The 21,836-nt window shown below is 47.1% G+C and overlaps 8 protein-coding genes across 8 annotated transcripts, besides 1 other annotated feature; 3 read left to right on the top strand and 5 right to left on the bottom strand.

The window, feature by feature from the left end:
• Window positions 1-141: 141 nt before the first annotated feature.
• Window positions 142-2,556, bottom strand: TSTA_085690 (Golgi membrane protein (Coy1), putative; the record flags this gene model as incomplete). The annotated part of the gene is made up of 4 exons (XM_002478256.1): window positions 142-1,257; window positions 1,306-2,150; window positions 2,202-2,369; window positions 2,433-2,556. 4 exons carry the CDS (start codon window positions 2,554-2,556, stop codon window positions 142-144), a joined length of 2,253 nt encoding a protein of 750 aa, XP_002478301.1.
• Window positions 2,557-3,077: 521 nt separating this feature from the next.
• Window positions 3,078-6,856, top strand: TSTA_085680 (TGF beta receptor associated protein 1, putative; the record flags this gene model as incomplete). The annotated part of the gene is made up of 3 exons (XM_002478255.1): window positions 3,078-3,225; window positions 3,280-5,894; window positions 5,954-6,856. 3 exons carry the CDS (start codon window positions 3,078-3,080, stop codon window positions 6,854-6,856), a joined length of 3,666 nt encoding a protein of 1,221 aa, XP_002478300.1.
• A 93-nt stretch (window positions 6,857-6,949) lies between these two features.
• On the bottom strand, window positions 6,950-8,042 carry TSTA_085670 (catechol dioxygenase, putative; the record flags this gene model as incomplete). Its single annotated transcript, XM_002478254.1, has 3 exons — window positions 6,950-7,220; window positions 7,273-7,754; window positions 7,806-8,042. 3 exons carry the CDS (start codon window positions 8,040-8,042, stop codon window positions 6,950-6,952), a joined length of 990 nt encoding a protein of 329 aa, XP_002478299.1.
• A 663-nt stretch (window positions 8,043-8,705) lies between these two features.
• On the bottom strand, window positions 8,706-10,726 carry TSTA_085660 (C6 finger domain protein, putative; the record flags this gene model as incomplete). Its single annotated transcript, XM_002478253.1, has 2 exons — window positions 8,706-10,060; window positions 10,108-10,726. The coding sequence occupies 2 exons, from the start codon at window positions 10,724-10,726 to the stop codon at window positions 8,706-8,708; spliced, it is 1,974 nt and encodes a 657-aa protein (XP_002478298.1).
• Window positions 8,918-9,022: a microsatellite.
• A 1,638-nt stretch (window positions 10,727-12,364) lies between the features above and the next one.
• TSTA_085650 (small nuclear ribonucleoprotein (LSM7), putative) lies at window positions 12,365-12,913 on the top strand (the record flags this gene model as incomplete). The annotated part of the gene is made up of 3 exons (XM_002478252.1): window positions 12,365-12,599; window positions 12,653-12,724; window positions 12,786-12,913. 3 exons carry the CDS (start codon window positions 12,365-12,367, stop codon window positions 12,911-12,913), a joined length of 435 nt encoding a protein of 144 aa, XP_002478297.1.
• A 293-nt stretch (window positions 12,914-13,206) lies between these two features.
• On the bottom strand, window positions 13,207-15,934 carry TSTA_085640 (poly(A)-binding protein-dependent poly(A) ribonuclease, putative; the record flags this gene model as incomplete). Its single annotated transcript, XM_002478251.1, has 7 exons — window positions 13,207-14,390; window positions 14,457-14,808; window positions 15,248-15,354; window positions 15,407-15,531; window positions 15,615-15,669; window positions 15,729-15,794; window positions 15,862-15,934. The coding sequence occupies 7 exons, from the start codon at window positions 15,932-15,934 to the stop codon at window positions 13,207-13,209; spliced, it is 1,962 nt and encodes a 653-aa protein (XP_002478296.1).
• Window positions 15,935-16,886: 952 nt separating this feature from the next.
• On the top strand, window positions 16,887-18,542 carry TSTA_085630 (UBX domain protein; the record flags this gene model as incomplete). The annotated part of the gene is made up of 2 exons (XM_002478250.1): window positions 16,887-17,027; window positions 17,082-18,542. The coding sequence occupies 2 exons, from the start codon at window positions 16,887-16,889 to the stop codon at window positions 18,540-18,542; spliced, it is 1,602 nt and encodes a 533-aa protein (XP_002478295.1).
• Window positions 18,543-18,849: 307 nt separating this feature from the next.
• TSTA_085620 (uncharacterized protein) lies at window positions 18,850-19,825 on the bottom strand (the record flags this gene model as incomplete). The annotated part of the gene is made up of 2 exons (XM_002478249.1): window positions 18,850-18,860; window positions 18,952-19,825. 2 exons carry the CDS (start codon window positions 19,823-19,825, stop codon window positions 18,850-18,852), a joined length of 885 nt encoding a protein of 294 aa, XP_002478294.1.
• Between the last annotated feature and the right edge of the window lie 2,011 nt (window positions 19,826-21,836).

Raw genomic sequence — 21,836 nt, 5'->3', positions numbered from 1 at the left:
TTATTAACAATCACAAGATAGCTAAAATAATATACCCTGCCGAGAAACAAGTCTCAAAGCTCAAGATGGACGCCCCAGAAATTCCAATTGACAGAAAGAAACATATATATACAAAATGAACATAAAAGGGAAAGGTATGCATCAATTGCTAAAACCTTCTTGTTGCCAATCATCACCATGCAATTTCCCAACAATACCAGCACTACCACCTCCACCAGCAACACCGGCAGCAGCAGCCGCAGCGCCATTAGCAAGATTATCAATGTGATGCTTCTCAATCTCAACGGCACTCATAGAGTACAGCATCACGAAGAGCAGTATATGTAACGCAAAACAATATGCTGCGAAGATATTGCGACTTGTCCGATTTGCTAGCACCACGCGTGTGATTGAGAATACCAGCCGTTCGGGGAGAGACATGCGTTTATATGCCCTTGTTGCTTCGCGGCCTCTGAATGCTGCGAATGGTGATATTTGTGCTTCGTATGCCGATTGATATTTGTCGAGTAAGACGCCTGATGGGGTTTCGTCCGATGCGTATACTGAAGCGGCGCTTGGTCTGTTGGCATATGAAGATGCTGACGTTGATGCGCCACCTTGGTTGCGACTATAGGTTGAGACATATCGAGTCTTTTCGTATAGATTCAGGTTATCCTTTTGGAGGGATGCAATCTCTGAGCGGAGTGATTTGACGGTTGCGTATGTCTTGGACAGTTCTTCTTCTAATTTAGCATTTTTCTGCTTGAATCTATCTCGTTGCGCTTGAATCATTGGCAGGATACCCGAGCCGCCGCCTACTGCTTCACCGGCACGGATAGCATCCATTGTATTCGCAGAAGCAACGGCCTGATCAAAGCCGGAGATAATTGACGACGTAGGAGATGTACCGCCTCCTCGTCGAGATGAAGGGAAACGAGAAGTGTAGGTGCCCGCAACAGACATTGCAGCCGAAGGTAGAGCATTCGTACTCTTTTGCATGCGCAGCAGATCATTTTCAAGCGTTGCACATAGCTGCTGAGATTTCTCTAGCTCCACTTTTGTACCGGACGATTCTTCTCGGAGTGTCTCAATCTGACTTTGGAGATCACGATGAGAGACACGAAGCACTGTGAGTTCATTACTGAGCTTCTTATTGCGAGCCATCAGTAGCTGTTCCAATGAGTTTTCTTTTGATTTAGCAGACCCATTCATACTACCACTGAGTTCTTCCGGCACGTTCCCAGAATCGTCATCGTCACCAGTAGAGAATTCGATAGACTATATCAAGGTTAGCAAAAGTGGTAACCCGATCAAAAGCATCCCTACCTTGATAACCTCGAGCTCCCTCTTGATGTCCTCGTAGTCGGCATATTTTTCGACTTTTGATCGGAATTCATCCTTTTCTGCGCTGAGTTTGGCATTTGTTCGCTCGATTTGACGGATCTTGCTCTCCCAATCGTGTCTTTCGGTATCGCGGTCAAACCTCGCTGCATCGAGCTTCCTGATCAACGCCGAGTTTTCAGATTGCAATCGAAGATATGACGGGTCATCTTCAATTGGCTTCTGTTCGATTTGAGAATGAGACACAGCCTGAGCTAATTCTAGCCGCATCTGTTCATTACGTGCCTCGACTTCGGCCAATCGTAAACTAGTCTTCTCGAGGTCTGAGACGACAATCTCGAGCTCGGCTGCTGTGGCAGTGTTGCGGGCAGAATCAACATCCTCATCTCTACCAAGTCGCTGCGACACCTCAAGTGAAGCCTTTAGCTCTTTGACCAACCGCTCTTGATTTTCAATCTTTTCTTCCAAGGATTTTTCTTTCGCCTCCCAATTGTTACTCTTCTCGGACAGCACCGCTTCCCAAGACGATTCAATTTCTTTGATTTTCGATTCCTGAGATTCTTCAAGTTTCTTTCGAGCTTCACTTTCTTCTTCTAGGCGCTTCTCTGTGGTTTCGAGTTGACGTGTTAATTGGGCCACCGACTTTTGTAAATGTTCCTTCTCTGCGGTGAGTTTTGGAACGGTGTCTTCAGATGCCACCAACGAATCGACGGATGCTTCGAGGAGCGGATATGGATCGGGAGCTTCGGAAAGCTGGGAGTATAGTTGCAAGAAAGCAGACGAGGAGGTCTTGCCATGGGTAGTCAAGAGATCAATGAAGGTTTGGTACGCTATGCCGTGAATTAGTGTTGTTTAATGAACTAAACCTTGAAAGAATTTACCCTTTAGAAGTCCCTTATATTCGGTCAATTTCGACGCATCATCAAGTTTCCTAAAATCCTTCGTCTTCTGAGCAAGATCTTTTCTCTGTACGAGAGCATCTCGTTGGTTTGCGACAATTTCAGATGCAGTAGCGTCGAGTTTCGGTATCGTATTGGTCAGGTCGATGCCTGCAGTAGTATTCGAGATGCGTCAGTATAATCAATGATTATAACAGCCTCCATAGTTCATACCTCGCCACGAAGCTATGGCACGCTGGAACTTGTTCGATTCCTCTGTGCTGGTGCTCTGACTGCCGTTGACATCTGGCTTCTCCTGTTCCGGCAGGATATTCTCGCTGACCGCGAAAGCGTCCATTTTGAAAGACCCAGCAAGCCTTCCACCCTATGACATTCCGCTGTACTCGATAGTATGTGTGCTGCAATTAATTAAGCAGCCCAGAACGAAGAGACGAACGATCGAGGGGTGGGTTATCAGTCGACGCGGAGGATATTCTGATTGCGAGTTGCGGGTCGTTATGTATTGCTTGGCTAGACTCGAAGAGTGCGTAATTTCAAATCCACAAATTTAGCAGCCCCCGAATAACCAGTGCCAAGAATCAGAGAAAAGAAGGGGAAAAAAGGGAGATATCAGTCGTGATTCGTATATCAATGGCATGTACTACCAAGTTGAGGTTGTTGCTTGAAACACGTTGCGCAAGACAATCACCGGATGACTAAGCCGCGATAAGGCCGGCAGCTTCTTTCCCGATCAAGAGCTATCCCCTCAGTGACCTCTTAGGCAACCTTCATTAAGACACTCTCCTCGTGTCTCTGCCCCTCCGATGGGCCACGAGATAACTATACTGATAACTCTGTGAAGCCTGCAAGCGAGCCTTGATGGATAGAACAGTTGGGCCTCACAAGAGGAGGAAGCTATCCGCTTCTCAGGCTCCACCCTATGTTCTACGTCAATTGCTCGATGATGTCCCGATAGAGCCTGAGAGCGGCGAATCGGATGTTCATATTACATGTGTGGAATATTGGAGTGAGTATTTTTATGCTTTTATCATGGCGACAATGCTAACATAGAACAATCAAGATGACAACCTGTACATAGGCACCTCCGCGGCTGAGATCCTACACTTCGTGTCGTTACCGTCTGAATCTGGCGATGAAGCCAAAAAGCCTACGTTCATACTAGCATCACGTTTACAAATTACCGGCAATCCGAAGAAGAAACAAGGAATTCAGCAAATTGTACTACTCCCCACCGCCAACAAAGCGTGTGTCTTGTGCAACGGGGTTGTCACCTTTTACTCGTTGCCTGAGTTGACTCCTGCTTTTGAAAACACCAAAGTGAACTGCCAATGGATTGGAGGTCTTGACTTGAACCGGAATGAGAGTGAAAACCCGGCTGATAAGCCGGTTATCATGATCGCAACCTCGAGCCGTATAATGCTTGTTCGGATCGGAGATGCAGCGTACAAGGTTAGGAATATTGAATTTCCAGGATGTCTGGTTGGAGCGCGGCGGGATACGATCGCGTGTGTTGCCGACGGAAATGCATATTCATTGCTGGAAGTCGAACAACAACAAAAGATTCCTCTTTTCCCTATCTCTTCAACAAGTGAAGTCTTCGAGTCTGGACATGTGGAGGATATCCCACAGTCACCATCAAATCTCAAACGCTCTTCGTCTGCGAGCTACGCCAATTCAAAGATTGACAGGAAGAGTGAACATAGCAGAAGCACCAGTCTGAACACTTTGGCAGGGGCATTAAGTGTTGACAGTGATACCTTGCGGCCCAGCCCAAGCGATCGCTCTAACACTTCAACACCCGGCCTCTCAGACAATGATAGGCCTCAGAGGTCTATATCAAGGGATCGATGCGACATTGATACGACGAAAGATTTACCTACCACTCCGAAAAATTCAGCGGAAGATAAGCAGAAGCCGCTACCACCAGCTCCGAAATTGGACATTGCTCGCTTGAAACCACATATAGTCTCGCCAACGCCGTCGGAGTTCCTTTTAGTTACTGGTACCCAAGAAAGCGAGCCTGGAGTTGGAATGTTCGTGAATACAGATGGCGATGTCGTTAGAGGTACGATGGAATTTCAGCAATACCCAGAAGCAATCATTATAGATGATCCAAGCGAATCAGATCCTAGCTCTGGCGGTCCGGGCTTGTCTGAAGGGTATGTCCTTGCAATTATAAACTTGAAGGAGGAAGAAACTGTCCATAAGTATCTTGAAATACAACGATGGGATGTCGAACCAGGGGAGTATGGACGTCAAAAAGCCCTGGTGCAGATACCGGTACTGGACAAGTCGGGAATTTCTCACGTCGGTATCAAACATACCACCAGTTCAAGTAAGCTCGGTTTCTATGAGCTTGGAGAGACTCTTCGCATGGTCAAGTTGAAAACTCCTCCTCTTGGAGGAACTTCTACCCCTGCTGAAGAGGCTGACCCCCGGACGAATGCAACCATAGAGCAGGTACGCAAGGAGAAAGAGCTCTTTGAGTCTCAGGAATTGACAGACTCCGAGTCTGGTAGGAAGTCTGGGTCTCTGGAAACATTGGAAATGGAAAGGACCAAAGAGGAGTCTGCCTTTGCTCATCGTCTTGAATACATCCAAAGTCACTTGGTCCTATGGTCTGGGAATAAGATATGGAGAGTCGCCAAGAATCCATTGCCTTTACAACTAGAGGGGCTTCTTCAGAGCGCGCAGACATGGGAAAACGGTCGATTTAAATCAGTGGATAGAGATGCAGTCATTGATCTATTGGATTCGATCAAATCGACTGAAACTAAAACCGAAGCCGAGTTCCTCGGTGTGGAATATATCAAACAGAAAGCTGGCTTGATTCTTTTCGCAGACCTACTAACCATGGACCCGAATAGCAGAAGCGAAAGTACGATGCGTGTCACTGAAGAAGTCCTCGTGAATAGCAATTTGGATCCGCGTCTTATTCTATTCATGGTGCCCTTTCTGGCAGAAGAGGTTCTCCAAGCAAAGCAAGGAATCTGGGTTCATCGAGGTCTAGCTCGCGAAGCGGAATTCTACCTAGACCATTTATCCGAAACAAAAGCTATGCCTGTAGTTCCTGAAGAAACGTTACTCAACATGGTCAAGCGATATCTTACTGCTTGGCAAGGAAAAAGAGACTACGGCAGTGTAACAGATGAAACGAACGTGTTTTATAGTGTCGACGCAGCCCTGCTGCACTTGATCTTGGAGCAAGAGGCGCGAGCCAGGAGAATTTCACAGCCAGTGACAGCAGCTGCTCGCAGCGAATTGAACGCATTGGTGGATTCCTGGAAGGGAAATTTTGACCGTGCAGTGGCGCTATTGGAGCGATATCGTCGGCTTTTCGTTCTGAGTCGGCTTTATCAGAGCCGCAAAATATTTGGAAAAGTTCTCCGGACGTGGCAAAGAATTGTCAACGGAGAGAAAGAGGATGATCCAGATGTCACGGTTTCTGCAGTAGAGGTACACGTCAGAAGGTATCTTTGCAAATTACGAGACGCACAACTCGTTGAGGAATATGGATCATGGCTGGCATCACGCAATTCTAGCTTGGGTATCCAAGTGTTCTCAGACGATAGCGCAAAGGTCAAGTTAGAACCTGACAAGGTTGTACAACTATTGAAGAAACGAGCGCCAAATGCTGTTCAGGATTACCTGGAGCATCTTGTTTTTTCCAAAAACGTGAGTCTGCAACCACCGATAGTTCATATGAAATTGAATGACTGACATTGTTATAATAGTATACGCAATATGCGGACGATCTCATTGCATACTATCTCGACACAGTGATTAATGTTTTGCAATCATCTGAGGAAGCGCGCGCATCTCTCAGAGACTCATATTCTACTTATCGTGCTTTACGGCCGCCTAAACCTACTTATCTATCCTTTATTAACGAGAACACGCCCCAAGAGAGCTGGTGGCAGTCACGTCTGCGACTTTTACAGCTGCTAGGCGGGCCAAGCACCGTGTTTACGTCTAGCGCGACTACCAGCAAATTGTCATACTCTGTTTCCGCCGTTCTCGCCCGGATTGAGCCATTCCAAGATGAGCTGGTATCTGAAAGCATTATTTTAGATGGTCGTCAAGGGCGACACAAGGAAGCATTACGACTTTTGACTCATGGCCTGGGCGACTACGATTCTGCAATTCGATACTGTATATTTGGAGGAATTTCAAGCTCTCAGCCTGCAGCTATTTCTCTACCTCCACCTTCGGGGGATGTTGCATATACAGAGCCGGCCGTATTGTTTAAATGTCTTCTATCGGAATTTCTTCAAATTGAGGATGTATCCGACCGAATTGAGAGGACTAGTGATTTACTAGCTCGTTTCTCGCGCTGGTTTGATGTCAATGAGGTGTTGGCTACAGTTCCTGACGATTGGAGTGTTGATATTATTAGTGATTTTCTTGTGCATGTCTTCCGGGACCTTGTCTCTCAGGGAAGAGAGACGCGGATACAAAAGGCATTGAGTGCTAGTCTCAACCTTCGTGTTAGTGTGGAATATTCGGAAGATGTGGAAAAGCGCGGAGGTTGGATTGAAGATGATCAGGGGTTGAGAAGTTCGAAGTCGGGTGTGGAAGCTCGCCAGATAGATGACGATGCCGACGAGGACTTTGGCGAAATGATTGATGCCAGGTGACTCTATCATAAGGGTGTATTTCCGTGATTTGTACATATCTACTTATACCATAAATTCAATTCATTGCACGTTATTCTTCAAACACACGAAAGATCAATCCAAATCCGGAATCGGTAGCCCATTCACAATCTTGACTTTCCTACCCAATCTATCCAACGCAACCTGCGAATTATGTTCTCTTAGGGCTTTCGTCTCCGCATCCGTGACAAGCACAAAGTCATAAGTCATCAACCACGAGCCCTCTGCAACACCATGCTTAGCAGCAAGAGTAGCGTCGACATTTCCCAGGTCGACGACGAGGGTATTCTTGACGCCAAAGACGGCATCTGATGTTTCGTAGGGATCATTACGGAGGTAGAGTGATCTTTCCTTGTCAGCATATCTACCACTCCAGAGGATAAGAAGAAAGAACGTACGTAATCAAATGATCATATCCCTCCTTCTCAAACATAAAATGCATATGACTCGGTCTATACGGATGTCTATGCAACCTCTTCAACAACTTTCCCACGGGCCCATCATGCGGAATCGGATACGGCACGGGTTTTATAGCCTTGAACCAGAACTCTCCCTTTGCGTCTGACAGCATCACGCACCGCCCATCAGGACCTGTTCGATCGGCGTGTTGAACATCGTAATGACCCGTTGAATCGGTCTCCCATATATCGATTTTTACGTCGCTGATGGGGTTTCCCGAGCGGTCTTTGATGGTGCATAGGACGAGTAAAGGTTCGCCGTTGGGATCTTGCGACATCGAGCTTCCTTGCGGGAGTTGGGGTGCTTCGTGCGTGTGGAAGGGGCCTAGGACTGTGCCTTCGGTTGCATTCTGTGGTTTTGGGTGGTCGATTGAGTCGACTAGTAGCGAAAGGCCGAGGACGTCGGAGAGGAGGATGAATTCCTATCCCTTGATTGACATTCATTCCTTGAAAAATCTAGGAAGAGGAATTACCTGTCGAACATCAGTACATATCTGCCCCGTCTCGGTCAAAAACTTGATCCCGGCCATCCATTCCTCTGAACTCAGACGAGTCTCGCGCGCAAAGTCATGGAGATGCGTAACCAGTCGTTCAAGCACATATTTCATGCGCGCATCTTCGCAGAGTGAATTGATTAAGATGACGTTTTCGGTGATGTTGTCGATTGTGAGGTCGCGGAGGGGAGGGATTTTGACGAGGGAGGGGTCCATTTTGTATTCTCCGATACTTCTTATATGCCGGTAGTTCTGAAGAAGTCAAGCAGATCAACTCAGCCAGGCAAAGATATATAAAGAATCCTCAATCTAATCACAATCAGCCGGATAGCTTCCCGATACATCATCCGAGTCGCACGGAGAAGGGTTAATGTCATTTCCGGGGGAGACAAATCATTCGGAATTACCCCTCATTCATATATCCGATCAATTCATGGCTGTGACTGGTCATTTTGTTCCAATTATCTCTTAAAAAGTAGCTTATACATCGGAAATATAATTGCTAGTATTTCCGGGAATACTGAATCAGTGTCTTGCTGTCAGACTGGATGAAGTTAAACTACTGTAGATACTCCGGATTTTCTCCAGAAATCGTCGTGCGGGGGGAAGATAAGCTTTGTCTGTATTCCGATTGGTTGTCAAAGTATCAATATCATGATATTGAGAAGAACATCACGAGAAACGATTAAATACAGCTCCTTTTATATATGCCTGAAAGGAAATCAGCTGGAAAAGCTAGAAAAAAAATAAAAAACCACCAACGATCATGGTATCATACATTAACAAATGACTAAACAGAATGCATAACCCACAATCCATAACTATGCCGCAAATATATCCAGCAGAAAAACCAGAAATTAGATAGTTAAAAAAAAGTTACTATTCACCATCTCGTATGTGCTTCTCTCGACCAACTTGTACCCTCGTATTATGATGGTCAACTGTATCTTTAATCGCCTGCATCAATCTCGAATTCGCATCCGGATCGTTATCCGTCTCGTTGTTGCGGTGATGACTATTTCGGAGGTGATTATTAAGATTATTATTGGCGTTATTTTCATGCAGGATATTGCGATGGTGGAATGAGGTTCGACGGTCGTGATGATGATGTTGTTGAGGTTGTTGAGGTTGTTGAGGTTGATGTTGTTGGATATGAGGGAGATGTTGATGGTGACTATCCGGGTGTTGGTCATGGTTGAGCATGAGATTGTGGATTTCGCTATTTGCTCGTCGAGGAGCTGTTGCTTGATGTTGGCTATATGGATGAGATGGTGGTTCGGATTGTACTAGCACTAAAGCATTGTGCGGGTTGGCGTGCGGATCAGTGTGACTGTCGTGGGAAGGATATACAGTGTTACTCTGCAGTGGATGAGTATGGTCTGTGCCATGCTCATCTTGGTGGTTGTTGTTATCAGGAGCAGCGGGTCGAGCAAACTCCCGCTGTTCTTCGACATGTGCCCGCGGTTGACTGCGAGGTTGCAGATCTCGCAATTCCTCTTCCTTGACATCCTTCCACGAACACTTGGCATGCTTCTTGGTACAGCCCATGCATGCTGTCAAGTTTTTCAAGCAATCCATATGCAACCGCCGACATCGATCACATGGCGGTAAAATTCGTTCTCCTCGTTGGAGGTCCTCCATGCGCGCTACCATCTCTAGTTTGTAGGGACCGCCGTCATCCCGTTCGTGGTGGTTGACCGACTTTGGCTGGGGAAGTAAAGACGGCGGAGTATTTGGGATCGCTACCGTGCCTGTCGAATTGTTGAACACAACAGGAGGTAGCTCAGTCGCATCCGATCTTCGCGGCCCTGCGCGCGAAGACTGTCTGGTCAATGAAGCCGCGCTTTCGTTCTCCGGCGGCCCACGGCCTGCCCGATCCGCGGTTGTGAGAAACTTTTTTAGAAGTTCTGCTCGAGTCGTTGGTGAGGCACCTTTGATGTTAGTGCCGTTTATTATTGTAATATTATCAGTATTGGGGTGATTGAGCATAAATTGCGTCGAAAGAGGATGCTCGTCAGTAGTCTCAGCTGGCCTGCCCGCATTGACAGCAACGAAACCACCTGGTGGAGACGGAGGGTTGGCGAAGCCAGTTCCATTGACTGTAGTTTCCGTGTTGCCATGTTCATGTAGCGGAGGGCTCTGGGAATATTTATTTCGATCATTCTCGCGGCGAGTAACGATAGCATTGCGACGGCTCTTTAGACGATAACTCAATTGTCTTGCGCGCGCGGCGGCTATACAAATCAGTCTCAATCCACAACATATTCAGGACACAACTCACCCGAATCTGCCATAGCAGTGATCTGCTGAAGATTCTTCTCCAAAATCTCCAACACACCCACCTCCTTCTCCTCGTCCTCATCAATAGGCTGAGGCGGTATAAGCTTCTGCGGCATCCCAGACGCAATCAACACATAATCCTCCTCCGATATCTCCACCCTGCATTGCTTCGTATAAAACTGACACACGCGAACTCCATTTCGAGTCTTCTCCAGATTGAACTGTTCCGGTTTATTCTTCGCAAACTCCACGACATCCAACCAAGTGACGTTGGTGCCTTCCTTGCCATTGGATTTGAGTACCCGCGGTGGACCCTCGAACAAGCGCTCGAATCGCTTCATGAGAATCGGCCCCAGAGGACATGCGCCGAGGTTGCCAGCGATACTCTCATGTCGTTGCAAGACACCGTCGTATTCTCCTATTAAGCGCAGGATGTTCGGTAGACTATCGTCTGTTGAGACCAGAGGCAGATTATCCGGATACTGGCGAGCAAGATAATTTATATGTAGAGAATTTGATTGTGTTTTGGGCATCTTTGAAACGTTTGGCGAGAAGTCGCCCGAAGGGGACCGTGGGCGTTTGTTGGACGGGAGTTCCGCCGTCACCGTTCGCGACTCCATGGATGTCGTGCTTTGAAAATGTACAGCAAGGGAAGACAAAAAATAAATCGACCTGATTGTCGGACGATTAGGACTATTGACCGGCCATGTGATGAGAGTCGAATAGCGGAATAAGCGTGTAGAAAGTATACGGCGGATGTGATCTGCAGTGAGATGGAAAGAAGTGCGAGAGGAGTCACCCGGGAAAGACGGCGGCTAGTCGATTATGCCTGAGCCTAGAGAAGGATAGTGTACCTTTGACTTTTTCTTCAAACGGGGAGATAAATCAATCATGAAAGTGCTGGGATGCAACTTGCAAATTAAAGAGAGAAAGGCTGAAACGAGACAAAAGACAAAAACTGGTGGAAAGTCTGGAGGGGGTGGAGGTTCGGAGGAAGAGTTGCGATGCCGGCCGGGACTGCCTCTTAGGGCCAATTACTTGGACTTGGCGGGAAAATTCCCGCACGCTCGCTGATATGTTTGTTTCTCATGCAAGAAGGCATGCATAGTCATTTTGCTATATGCTACGTACTCTACGACTACGTGCTCAGTTCATGTACAAGTATTTGCCATGGACGTCGCTCCAGAAGCCGGTAGCTTTCTATCAACAAATGCACCAACACAGACAGTGTGACATGGATGAGAATGATAAGACAGCTTCCCGACAGGCCGACCTGCATCGTTAGGCTTGAGAAATTGATAATAGACCGGAGGGTGGTGTGTCAACTATCTTGTCTAGAGCGGGCGGATCGGAAATCAACGAGAGAAGGGGTGGATCAGGACTGACCGACGATATGCGCTATTTTCTCCCTCCTTCTGCGCTTGACTTGCTTGACATGCCATCTCTTCGTAGGAAAAGCTTCTTGCAGGCATGTATTTTATCAGGAAAATGTAAAGAACATCATCTGGTCATCTCCGAGTCCAACAACAGATGAAGATATCAAAGAGCGGAGCGTGACTCTTTCAGTTTCCGCCGGGACATTCCGCTGTCTATCGCTGATTGGCTGCGCACACCGAGATGGTTACAGTAATATGGCTGCGTAACATAATACCAAATACGCGATTAGTCCAATTAATTACAAATATAAAAACAAATTACTGGATAGCGGCTGTATTATTACCGTACATAACAGTCCCAGCTTAACGTATCAACAGCTCAACGACCACACCTGATTTCGTGCTTTACTCTTTCCACTCAAATCACCCCTCGCTCGATTCCAGCGCATAAGCCACCCCCATTGACCACTTTACAAGGGTATTGTGTGTGTCGCTCGTTTCTCAATTTCGTCATTTCACCGGGTTCTTTTCTTATCTGTTGCACTAGTCCTCAGGCTGCGCGGGGAGAGAAGGGTTTTAAGTACCATCCTTAATTTGCGCGTGTGTGTGTGTGCAAAATCAACACTAGCTCTGCCACCTGGCTACCATAGGGCCAAAAAAGGCCTCTTCAAAAATCACGACAGAAACTGAAAAGCTCACCGCTCAAGGGCGATAACGCTAACTTCGAGAGGTCACAAGCGTTTTTATATTTGGACCTATCAGTGGGCCCGCGACTGAAAAAACGAGAAGAATCGACAAGGGAGAATAATTGCCAAGGGTCCGGAGAAAGTCACTCTATCTTATCGACCCGACACTCTCCAGGGCTTTCCCAAGCCAGATACAATGTCAGAACGAGGCTCATTCCGTGGTGGTGGTAATCGGGGCCCTCGCGGCGGCGGAGGCGGTGACCGTCGGGGCGGCGGTTCCACCCACAGAGGAGGCGGTAGAGAAGGTGGCGGTGCACGAGACCGAGGACATGGCGACAACCAACAAGAAAAGCCCAAAAAGGAAAATATCCTAGATTTGACCAAGTACATGGATAAGGAGGTTAATGTGAAGTTTAATGGTGGGCGAGAAGGTTTGTCTTTTGTCTCTTGTATCTCAACGGGTGGAAGCTAATGAGTTATCTAGTCAGTGGTATTCTGAAGGGATATGATCAGTTAATGAACCTTGTTCTGGACGATGTCAAGGAGAAGATGCGTGGTATGTTTGATATGTCCTTTCTCGTGTTCCTTGCTAGAGTGTGTTAACTTACAGGTGACAGATGAATCTGGAAATGAGACTACACGTTCACTGGGATTGATCGTTGCTCGTGGTACACTTCTAGTCCTTATTTCGCCGGCAGATGGGACTGAAGAAATCGCCAATCCATTTGTGCAGCAAGAAGAATAAGATCATCGTGTCAGGAAATTTGATCATAATGAAATGGATGATTGATGGATTGGAATGATATGATATTCTCTCTGACATTTGTAATTTCCTAACACATCGAAATGATTCTCCGTACCATATACTTCTCTATTATACCTCAGACAAGATAATTGCCCTCCTGAATTTTCATCATACTCCAACTGTCATCGCTGCAGTCGTCTACCCAAAACATTGATACTCAGCTTTATGTCAGCTGCAAACGACAGTCGACTTGTTTTTTGATTCCATATACTTCCAAGACGGCACTGACGACATTAGTGCAGTCGTCGGGCTGGCTTCAGCAACGCTTGAAAAGAAGATTCAAGAGCTTTCTTCAGTTCTTTGTAACTAACAACAAAGCAGCTCTGCTCGTCTCGACTGATCAACGTCACTTTCTCTTCCGTACCTGCATCGAGTTTGTTCAGACAGTTCAGTACATGTCCAAGGTCCACCACCGCATTGTTCTGGGCGTCCACTTGATGGAACACATAATCCCGGAATAGTTTGAGGAAATACCGCTCTCCGTTTTCGGACCACTGACGGTCGTGTTCATACTCGGGTCTTTCGTTGACGAAATTCATTTTCGTCATAAGTCGCACCAGTCGCCCATTTTCGAGCTCTCGGCTCAAATCCGAAGTGAGTTGATCATCCATTTGTAAGGCCGAGTCGAATGTAGAGATCAACTGAGATGAAATTCCGCTGATAAATATGTCAATGCTGCGTTCCTGATCTTTCTGTAGACCATTCAACAGCCAAAACACGGAATTCTTAAGCTGAGGACTATAAGCACGAGTGAAATGCTCCATTGCTTTATTCGGGCTTCCAATAGTGCCAGCTGCACTAACACCAAGATTCAGCATCAGTTGGCCGAAGTTGACCAAATCTTGAAGCTGGAGATCCTGTATAGATCGTTGTGTGTCGTGCTGTACTACATCCATAATCGCACATGCATTCAACCGGATGCGATTCTTGCCTGTAAGCAGAATTTTGCTGGCATCGATTACCCTTGCTGCGAGGCCACTACTATGGATTGCTTTCAATGCCGATGCAATCTGTGTGACGTAACTCCACATAATTTGTTCCGGGATGTGCGCGTTACTGCGTGTTGTATAGCGATTCCCCGCTCCAAGATGTTGTTCCGCCAAGGTTTTGGATAGTGGATGGTAGTCCATGACGAAAATCAACGAGCTATCTTGAAACACACGTGTGGTGAACGCATCGTGAACCGTAACAACACTGCCGTTGGTAATTCTTTTCCACGCCTGAACCGATCTTATGGCCTTTTCATTCGTCAAGCGAAATCCCTCCAGTCTGCGCAAAACATAGAAGTTGCCGTCTTTATTCGACTGAGCTTTGTATACCCAGCTCGGGAATCCAAAAATCGCTGCATTCTTCTGATGGTTCAGGTCCAACGGGACCAGGGAGTGGAAATAGTCCACGTGTGCTGGTAAGGATGAATCTATAGCAGCTGATTAGTAAATGTTTGTTCGAATCTTCGAATCTTCGAATTTAAGAAGAAACTCACTCGGTAGTGTTTGCAGAGTCGCACCAGCTTTCTTCTGTAATTCTTCTCTGAAATCATTAGGTAGAAAAAGGTCGTGAACATTTCGTTGATACCCGGTAATGTTTGAACTGTGGGGGCCAATGGGTGCGTAAAGATGATACTGCACTGGCTGTTGGAATCCTGTTTGCCCTGCGAAGAAGGCACTACCCATTGAAGCAGCGACCGCGGCCGCTGCATCGTGCGAATAAGGGTTTCCTGGAACAGGATGAGGTGCGACTGCAGAGCCGCCTGCTATGGAACTTTGTTGTGTCACGAAAGGATCATAAGGAGGTGCTGGACTTAGAACGCCGTTTCCGTTGCCTTGAAGGGGAACCTATAAGCGCTGTTAGAGGTGGAGCCTTAGATGTAAATGACAGACAAACATGATGATCGATTTCATGCCCTGGTGACAACCAAGCAGGACAGCACTGAACGGGGTAAGAGACATGACGAGGATAAACAGGGGAGACATCCTCTTCCGATGCGATCAAGCGATGTGGGGTGGATGATGAATGAGGAGACAAAGCAAAAGGAAGGGAAATTGAACGCTGGACAACACGAGGTTGAAACGGATTGGCACGAGCGTCTAAATTTATAGGCAACTCATCTAACCCGTAATCCATTCTGACCAGCGTGTTTGTAGATGAATACAAAGAAATATAGCAGAGATCGAAGAGAGAGAAGAAGAGAAGAGGTTGAGGTTAGGTTGAGGTTGTGGTTGTGACGGTCATAGGACAGATGCGGACTTAAGTCCAGACGAGGAAGGAACTTACCACTTGACCACCATCAAACCCTTGAGGCACAAAGTCTTGAATCTCAGCTACAGACCACTCCGAGCTTCCTGCATCTGAGCGAGCGGATTGTGCACTGGAGCTCGGGCCTTTAATCAATCAGCAGGTGAGCTTTCAAACGATAATATGAGGGCATCGAACCTTTCGGGAGAAATGGAGCGGCGCTCACGGCTTTGGGGGATATGGTATTTTGTTTCTTCGGCGTCGATCCATTCGCAGCGAGCGTCGTCGGCGTAAAACTGGGTGAGTCGACGTTCAATCCCTTCCTTTTGATTAGAGAAGATCCATGTCAGCTGTGTTCCTCGATGCTCAACTCGTTAATTATTGCCGAAGCCTCGGTAGATCTAACCTGTCGTTTTGATTCTGATTCTGCAGTTTCAGAGGATCATGGTTAAACGCGCAACCTAGCGTGAAATTCCAATCAATTGCTATCCAACTTCCGGACACAACAGTGCTGGCATACCCTTATCTTCATATCGGCATTTTCCGTATATAGTCACGTTTCGACACAAGGTATCTTTTGCGTTCTCTTCCGAAGCAACATCTATCAGCATGATCCAAAAGCATACCACGCTGGTCCATCACGAATAACGCACCTCGTCCTCTGAGTTTTGGCGATCCCAGATTGCGGCGGGAATCATCGAGCCCCGATTTCGCCGTCGAAGCCATGGCTGAATTGATTATTTATCGGCGCCAACAGTTAGCGCCAGGCGCTCCCCATTGAATCGGCGTGTGGACGAAATGAAAAACAGTTGAGGCGAAAGAAAGCCGCATTCCTTCTTGTTTCGAAAGGGCGGGAAGTCGAGTTTCGAGCGGGCTTTGTTCAGGCAAAGAGCGGAATCCCGTCATCCAATATAGACGCAGGCAACTATACCAAAAGTTTCCTATAATCTTCGGCAAAATCCTGCCAGACGTCGAATGACGACGAATGCGCAGCAGCAAGACAGCTGTCCTGGCGTCTTGATGAAGCGGGCATGGATGAAGGAGGAATGGCGTCGCGGTGGGGGACAGACTTAGGGACTATCGGCGGAGTGGGCCACTCAGTAATCAACTCAGCAAGTGTCGTGAAACGCTGTTAAGCTGACACATATCAGGATTCAGGACAGATCATAAGCTACGTACGAGTCGTTACTTGGCTTTTAGTTCGGTCTGATGTGCTACCTAGTACTGACACAAATTGGGAACCTAGGATATATACGACTCCTGAGAGTTAGTTCATTGAGGGTGTACGGACTACGTATCCGGATATATATATGATCCTGGTGTACGCCATGAAATAATATGTCTGGTACCTAGGTATGTTATACACTTGTGTAATTGTGAGGACCTTACCGTGGAATCTGCAGTATACAATAGCAAGCATAGACAATAATCATTGTAGCTACTTGAATTCTCTAAGTAAGGCTGGACTATCCAGGATAATCGTCATAGTGCACGGGCCAGCTGGCCAAACCACACGCCTCGAGCTGTCTCTTTCTGTCCGAAGCCGCATGCTACTCGACACTGGACACTGTTCTCGACAACTCAATAAGCTGATATACTCGTCTGCTGTGTGATCCTGAGACTTACAGGATATTTGTCTGCATATGGGACATCGCCCCAGGCGGTCTTGATAGCCAGGATGTCCTCACAGGACGGAAGCGCGGACATTGGAGAGCTTTCTTCGACACAACAAGAAGCTCTTCAGACGTATATGAATGTCACCGGTCAGGAACCAGATGCCGCTGTTCCATTACTGCAACGATCACAATGGAATGTTCAGGTAACTTGTCGTCTATCTATTTCGTTGTACTGACAGCAAGCTGACGCAAACAAGATTGCAATCTCCAAATTCTTCGACGGTGAAGGCCCGGATCCCGTCGAAGAAGCCCGCGCCGCATTGAATGCACCACAAGAGATCCGCCGCACACAGAACCTCATGTACGACATTGACGATCTGCCTCCGCGTGCCTCCTCATCGACATCGTCATCTCGACCCGGCGGACTTGAACCTGCGCCTCGCATTGACACTCAGCCGGAGGATCAGCCGGCATTTCGACCACCATTTATTTTGAGTTTACTCTTTTCTCCTCTTAATCTTCTTTACCGTTTACTATACAACTCGTTCCGGCTATTTGGGACATTGTTCCCTTTCCTACCACGATGGCTGAACATCACGACGAGTTCATCCCCGCTGCAACAACGAAATTTCACTACCAGTGGTCGAAGAGCGTTGGCACCGAAAGATACCGCTGCTAGATTTATACGAGAGTTTGAGGAGGAATACGGCAGTCATTCTCTACCATTTCTCGAGAATGGATACAACATGGCGTTGGAAAAGGCGCATCAAGAATTGAAGTTCCTCGTCGTTGTGCTCCTGTCACCGGAACATGACGAAACGAATACCTGGGTTAGGGAGACCCTACTATTCAGACAGGTAGTCGAATACATCAACGATCCAAACAATCAAATCCTACTATGGGGAGGTAACGTTCAAGACTCTGAAGCTTATCAGGTTGCAAACTCACTCCGCTGCACTAAATTCCCCTTCGCCTCCGTGATCGTGCACACGCCCAACGCCGGCTCAAATGCTATGTCCATCATCGGCCGAATACCGGGGAACACAAACCCATCCGAATTCCTCACAAAACTACGTACCGCAATCTCCCAAAACAAAGAACCACTCGACCGTGTCCGAGCCCGGCGCACAGAACAACAAGCTTCACGCACCCTACGCCAAGAACAGGACTCCGCCTACGAACGTTCCCTAGCCCAAGACCGTGAACGAGCTCGCCAAAGACGCGAAGCGGAAGCCGCCCGACAACGCGCTGAAGAAGAAGCAGCTGCCCGTCTAGCGGCCGCAGAAAAACGAGCCGCCGATCTCCAACAATGGAAACGCTGGCGTGCGCAGAATCTTGGCCCAGAACCTGCTGAAGATAACACGAATGCGATCAGGGTTAGTATTCGATTACCTTCTGGAGAGCGCGTGATTCGAAAGTTTGCCCCCGACGCGGATTTGGAGGAAGTTTATGCTTTTGTGGAATGCTATGAGGTTTTGACCGGTGGTGAAGGTGATGAGGATGAGAAGGAAGCTACAGCGACAGAACCGGTTGGATTCGAGCATAAATATGGTTTCCGTCTTGTCTCGCCCATGCCCCGAACAGTCTATGAAGTCGAAGCTGGCGGCTCAGTGCGAGAGCGGATTGGCCGTGGAGGGAATTTATTAGTTGAAATGATCGATGATGAAGATGAGGACTCAGAAGGAGAAAATGGGGATGTGGATAATGAAAATTTATAGACGAATAAATTTCAACAATTTCATGTTGTATAGCCAAGTTTTGGCTTCTCTTTTCGGGTTGAGATTTACCATTTTCGGGTTCTGATTTGATGTATGCTATCAATCGAATTGGTATTTGTGGTTCTGTTCTCTGCTACAATAGGTACCTCACGGCAGTCCGACACATATATGGATCAATGTGTAATAGGCATCGCACCCATCTATGGGGGGAAGCCTAGAAGGAACTAACAAGAAAAATGTTTTCGGATATAGCCAAGAAGAAAGAGAAATGCAATATCTAGTGTATCTAAAAATGCCTCTAAAAGGTCTAAAAAGCTTCTTATAACAAGAGATAAGACGAAGAGAAGAGAAAAGCAAGAATAGAAATATTACCAAGTAAAAGACTCCTCTACAAAATTTAAACTCATACCGCGTCCCATACACTCCCTCGTCGCAGCCCTAACTTCATCCGTAAACGCACCAGGTCCACAAACAGAAACGATCGTGGCCCCAACCCTCGTCAAAAGCGCCTCTTCAAGCACGACACTCGGTCTACACCGTCCGGGGAACATCTGCACCGTTTCGCTGGGCGATTTGATTTCGTGTTGCGTTTTCGGCTTCGAAATGAATAGTTTGATGATTAGGAGTTGTCTACGATTGGGGAGTTGGAGGATTGCATCCATCCATTCGCGCACCCAGTTTAGGGCTTCCGTGGACCGGATGGACCATATTAGGTAAATGCGTTGGGTGGCTACGCAACCTTCTTCGGCGCGGAGAAGGAGGTCACGGACATGCAACATGTGGTGTGTTATTCCTGCGCCGCCGGAGAAGAGGATTACAGTGCCATAACTGCCCATTGCACATGTGCCGGAGTTGTAGGGTCCCTCGATGAAGCCGTATGTTCGTAGGGTATTGTTGGGGCATTTTAGGGCTTTGTTGTAGAGTTTGCGCGTCATGCCGGTTCGTGCGGCGATGACTAGCGACAAGGAAGTCTTTTGCTTGCTGCCGTGACGTAGCTCATTGATCATGAAATCTTGCTTTTCCAAGTCTGATAGACCCAGTTTATCGTTGAGGTTCTTCCTGTCGTAAGGATTGTATGTTTCCATCCATGCTGCTGTTGGGTGACTAGACGGCGTGACGCAGGTGCTAGGATCAACCCACGCAACAGAAAAAGGATGGGACATCCACAAAGCTATGGTTGGAAAGAATGCATAGACATGGCTGCCGGGTTTGACGTTGATGCGGTGTGGAAGGTGGAAAGTCACCCGACATGCTTCTCCAGGAAGAGCTTTGATAACGACCATCGTAGTACCGCCACCTCTGAGGTTAAAATTGATTGCAAACCGACGATACCATCTCAGACATCTTTCAAATATCCAGATGGATATAATCAGATATATCCACGGAAGTTGAGGTAAAGAATCCAAATGCAAATGAAAATAGATGCCAACCACCGATAATAGCGCAGCAAACTGATGTAAATGCAAAAATGTTTCATAAAATGCGTGTCGTATGGGAGATGGAGAATGAATAATGAGGAAAGCCATCGCGACGGTGCCAACAGCGCCCCAACCAAAGAAAGGTGTATCCCGAATTCGGTTGATTGCGTCCGAGAGACTTTGTTCGTTAACTGCATTGACGAACCATGCTGCTGTATGTACAAGAGCCTCGGTCACGATGATCCGACCAAGCCAGCGATGGAATGTATTGTATGTGTCGAAGCTGACTCCGAGAAGCCAGATGAGCACGTTGTTGCGTCCTGCGAAAAGGAAAAGGGGTATCATATTCAGCACAGCCAGGGTTCCTGAACGGCCACGGAGTTCTGCAACGAGCGCCGCTTTCTCGTTGGCGGAATAGCTGAGTATAGTACAATATGAAATTTGGCTGAGGATGTAAACTGTAATGAGGATTGTGTGTAATCGGGACGGCAGTACTCCCATATTCACTGCAGACGAGAGCTGAAATTCCCGGTGGTGCCTTTTTCGAAACAAAGGGGAGTGTATCATGTGTTTCTTTATCGATGGCCATATTCCTCCGCCATCTAAGCTCCAAAAGTATTGTTGTCGCGGTGTCGCCGAAAGACAGCTGATGTGACGAAGGTACGCATTACCCAACTCTACCATTCGACAGGTAAACACCGTCACTGCGACGATACCCAAGGTACCGCAGATAATTCGAGTAACGAGCACATCTAGAGGTACGTCCACGCCGCTCAAGCCTCTTGAATATTCATAAATATAGGTATAGTTGGTGCTGTAAGGTTGGCCGTCAGGCCCCGAAGAGGAGGAACTCATCGGACTTCCGTCACCGAATACCAGTCAATGCAAACAACGTGTCACTTCTTTCACTCCTAGATATGCTCTGTGTATGTGTTTGTGTGTGTTTTTTATCAAAGATTGCTGTAAATTTTGGTAAGGACATATCTACGTCACCACGTCAGTACATGAGCAACAATATGACGGCATATTCGTTCTTCACAAAGAAATATTCAGGAGTATTGGACTCACAGATGTCAACAATCAAGATTGCTCGATATGGATGGATCTTGAGACCTTCCGAATGCGTACAGGCTGGAATGCGTGGTGGTGATGGTAACAGTGAGGAATGCGGAGATGCGGTTCACACGAAGCAATCAAGATTGGAAACGTCAAGCGATTAAATCAATCTTGCACGTAGACAGGTTAGAACAAAAAGATTGAATCTTATTGGAAAAGTTTAAAAAGCAAGTCGTCCACTGCAGATGCTTTATGATGTCGACATTCTCGACGGATGTCTGTTTTCGAATGTGCGTGGAGAATGAACGAAGGACGAGAGCGTTGGATGAGTTGGTAGAGAGAAGTATATTGCTTAACAATTGAAATTCGCTGTATCCAGTCAATAAGCCTGGAAGATATGACACGCGGCGCGCAGACACGGTCGATGAATAGCACGTGCTGTGGAGCGAGATGTTGTAGTAGCAAAGAGTGCAATAGTCGACTGCGATGGCTATTGACGCATTCAGTAAAATGATGTCAAATAAAGAGACTTGTTCACCGAAGATCAAGGGAGACGATAAATGTAGGTCACCGCAACAAAAATATGATGGTCCTGTTACGCAGATGAGACCGGCTCTGACTTGCCTATACGCAATAGAATCAAATAAATGAGAGGATGCCGAAAGCCAGCCAGCAGATGGATAATAAAATCAATAGTTTATACAGAGAAGCGAAAGCTAGGCGCGAATAGAAAGAAAAAGACATGACAATAGTGGATAGGTGGTTGGGGTCATCAATCATATAAAGACGCTGGTAAAAGTTGACTCAATCGTTCAGACTG

This window comes from Talaromyces stipitatus, genomic scaffold (assembly GCF_000003125.1).
Source record: "Talaromyces stipitatus ATCC 10500 scf_1105507295527 genomic scaffold, whole genome shotgun sequence".
Lineage (NCBI taxonomy): Eukaryota > Fungi > Ascomycota > Eurotiomycetes > Eurotiales > Trichocomaceae > Talaromyces > Talaromyces stipitatus.
The sequence above is the reverse complement of the archived record's forward strand: the minus strand, read 5'-3'. Positions and strand labels throughout refer to the sequence as shown.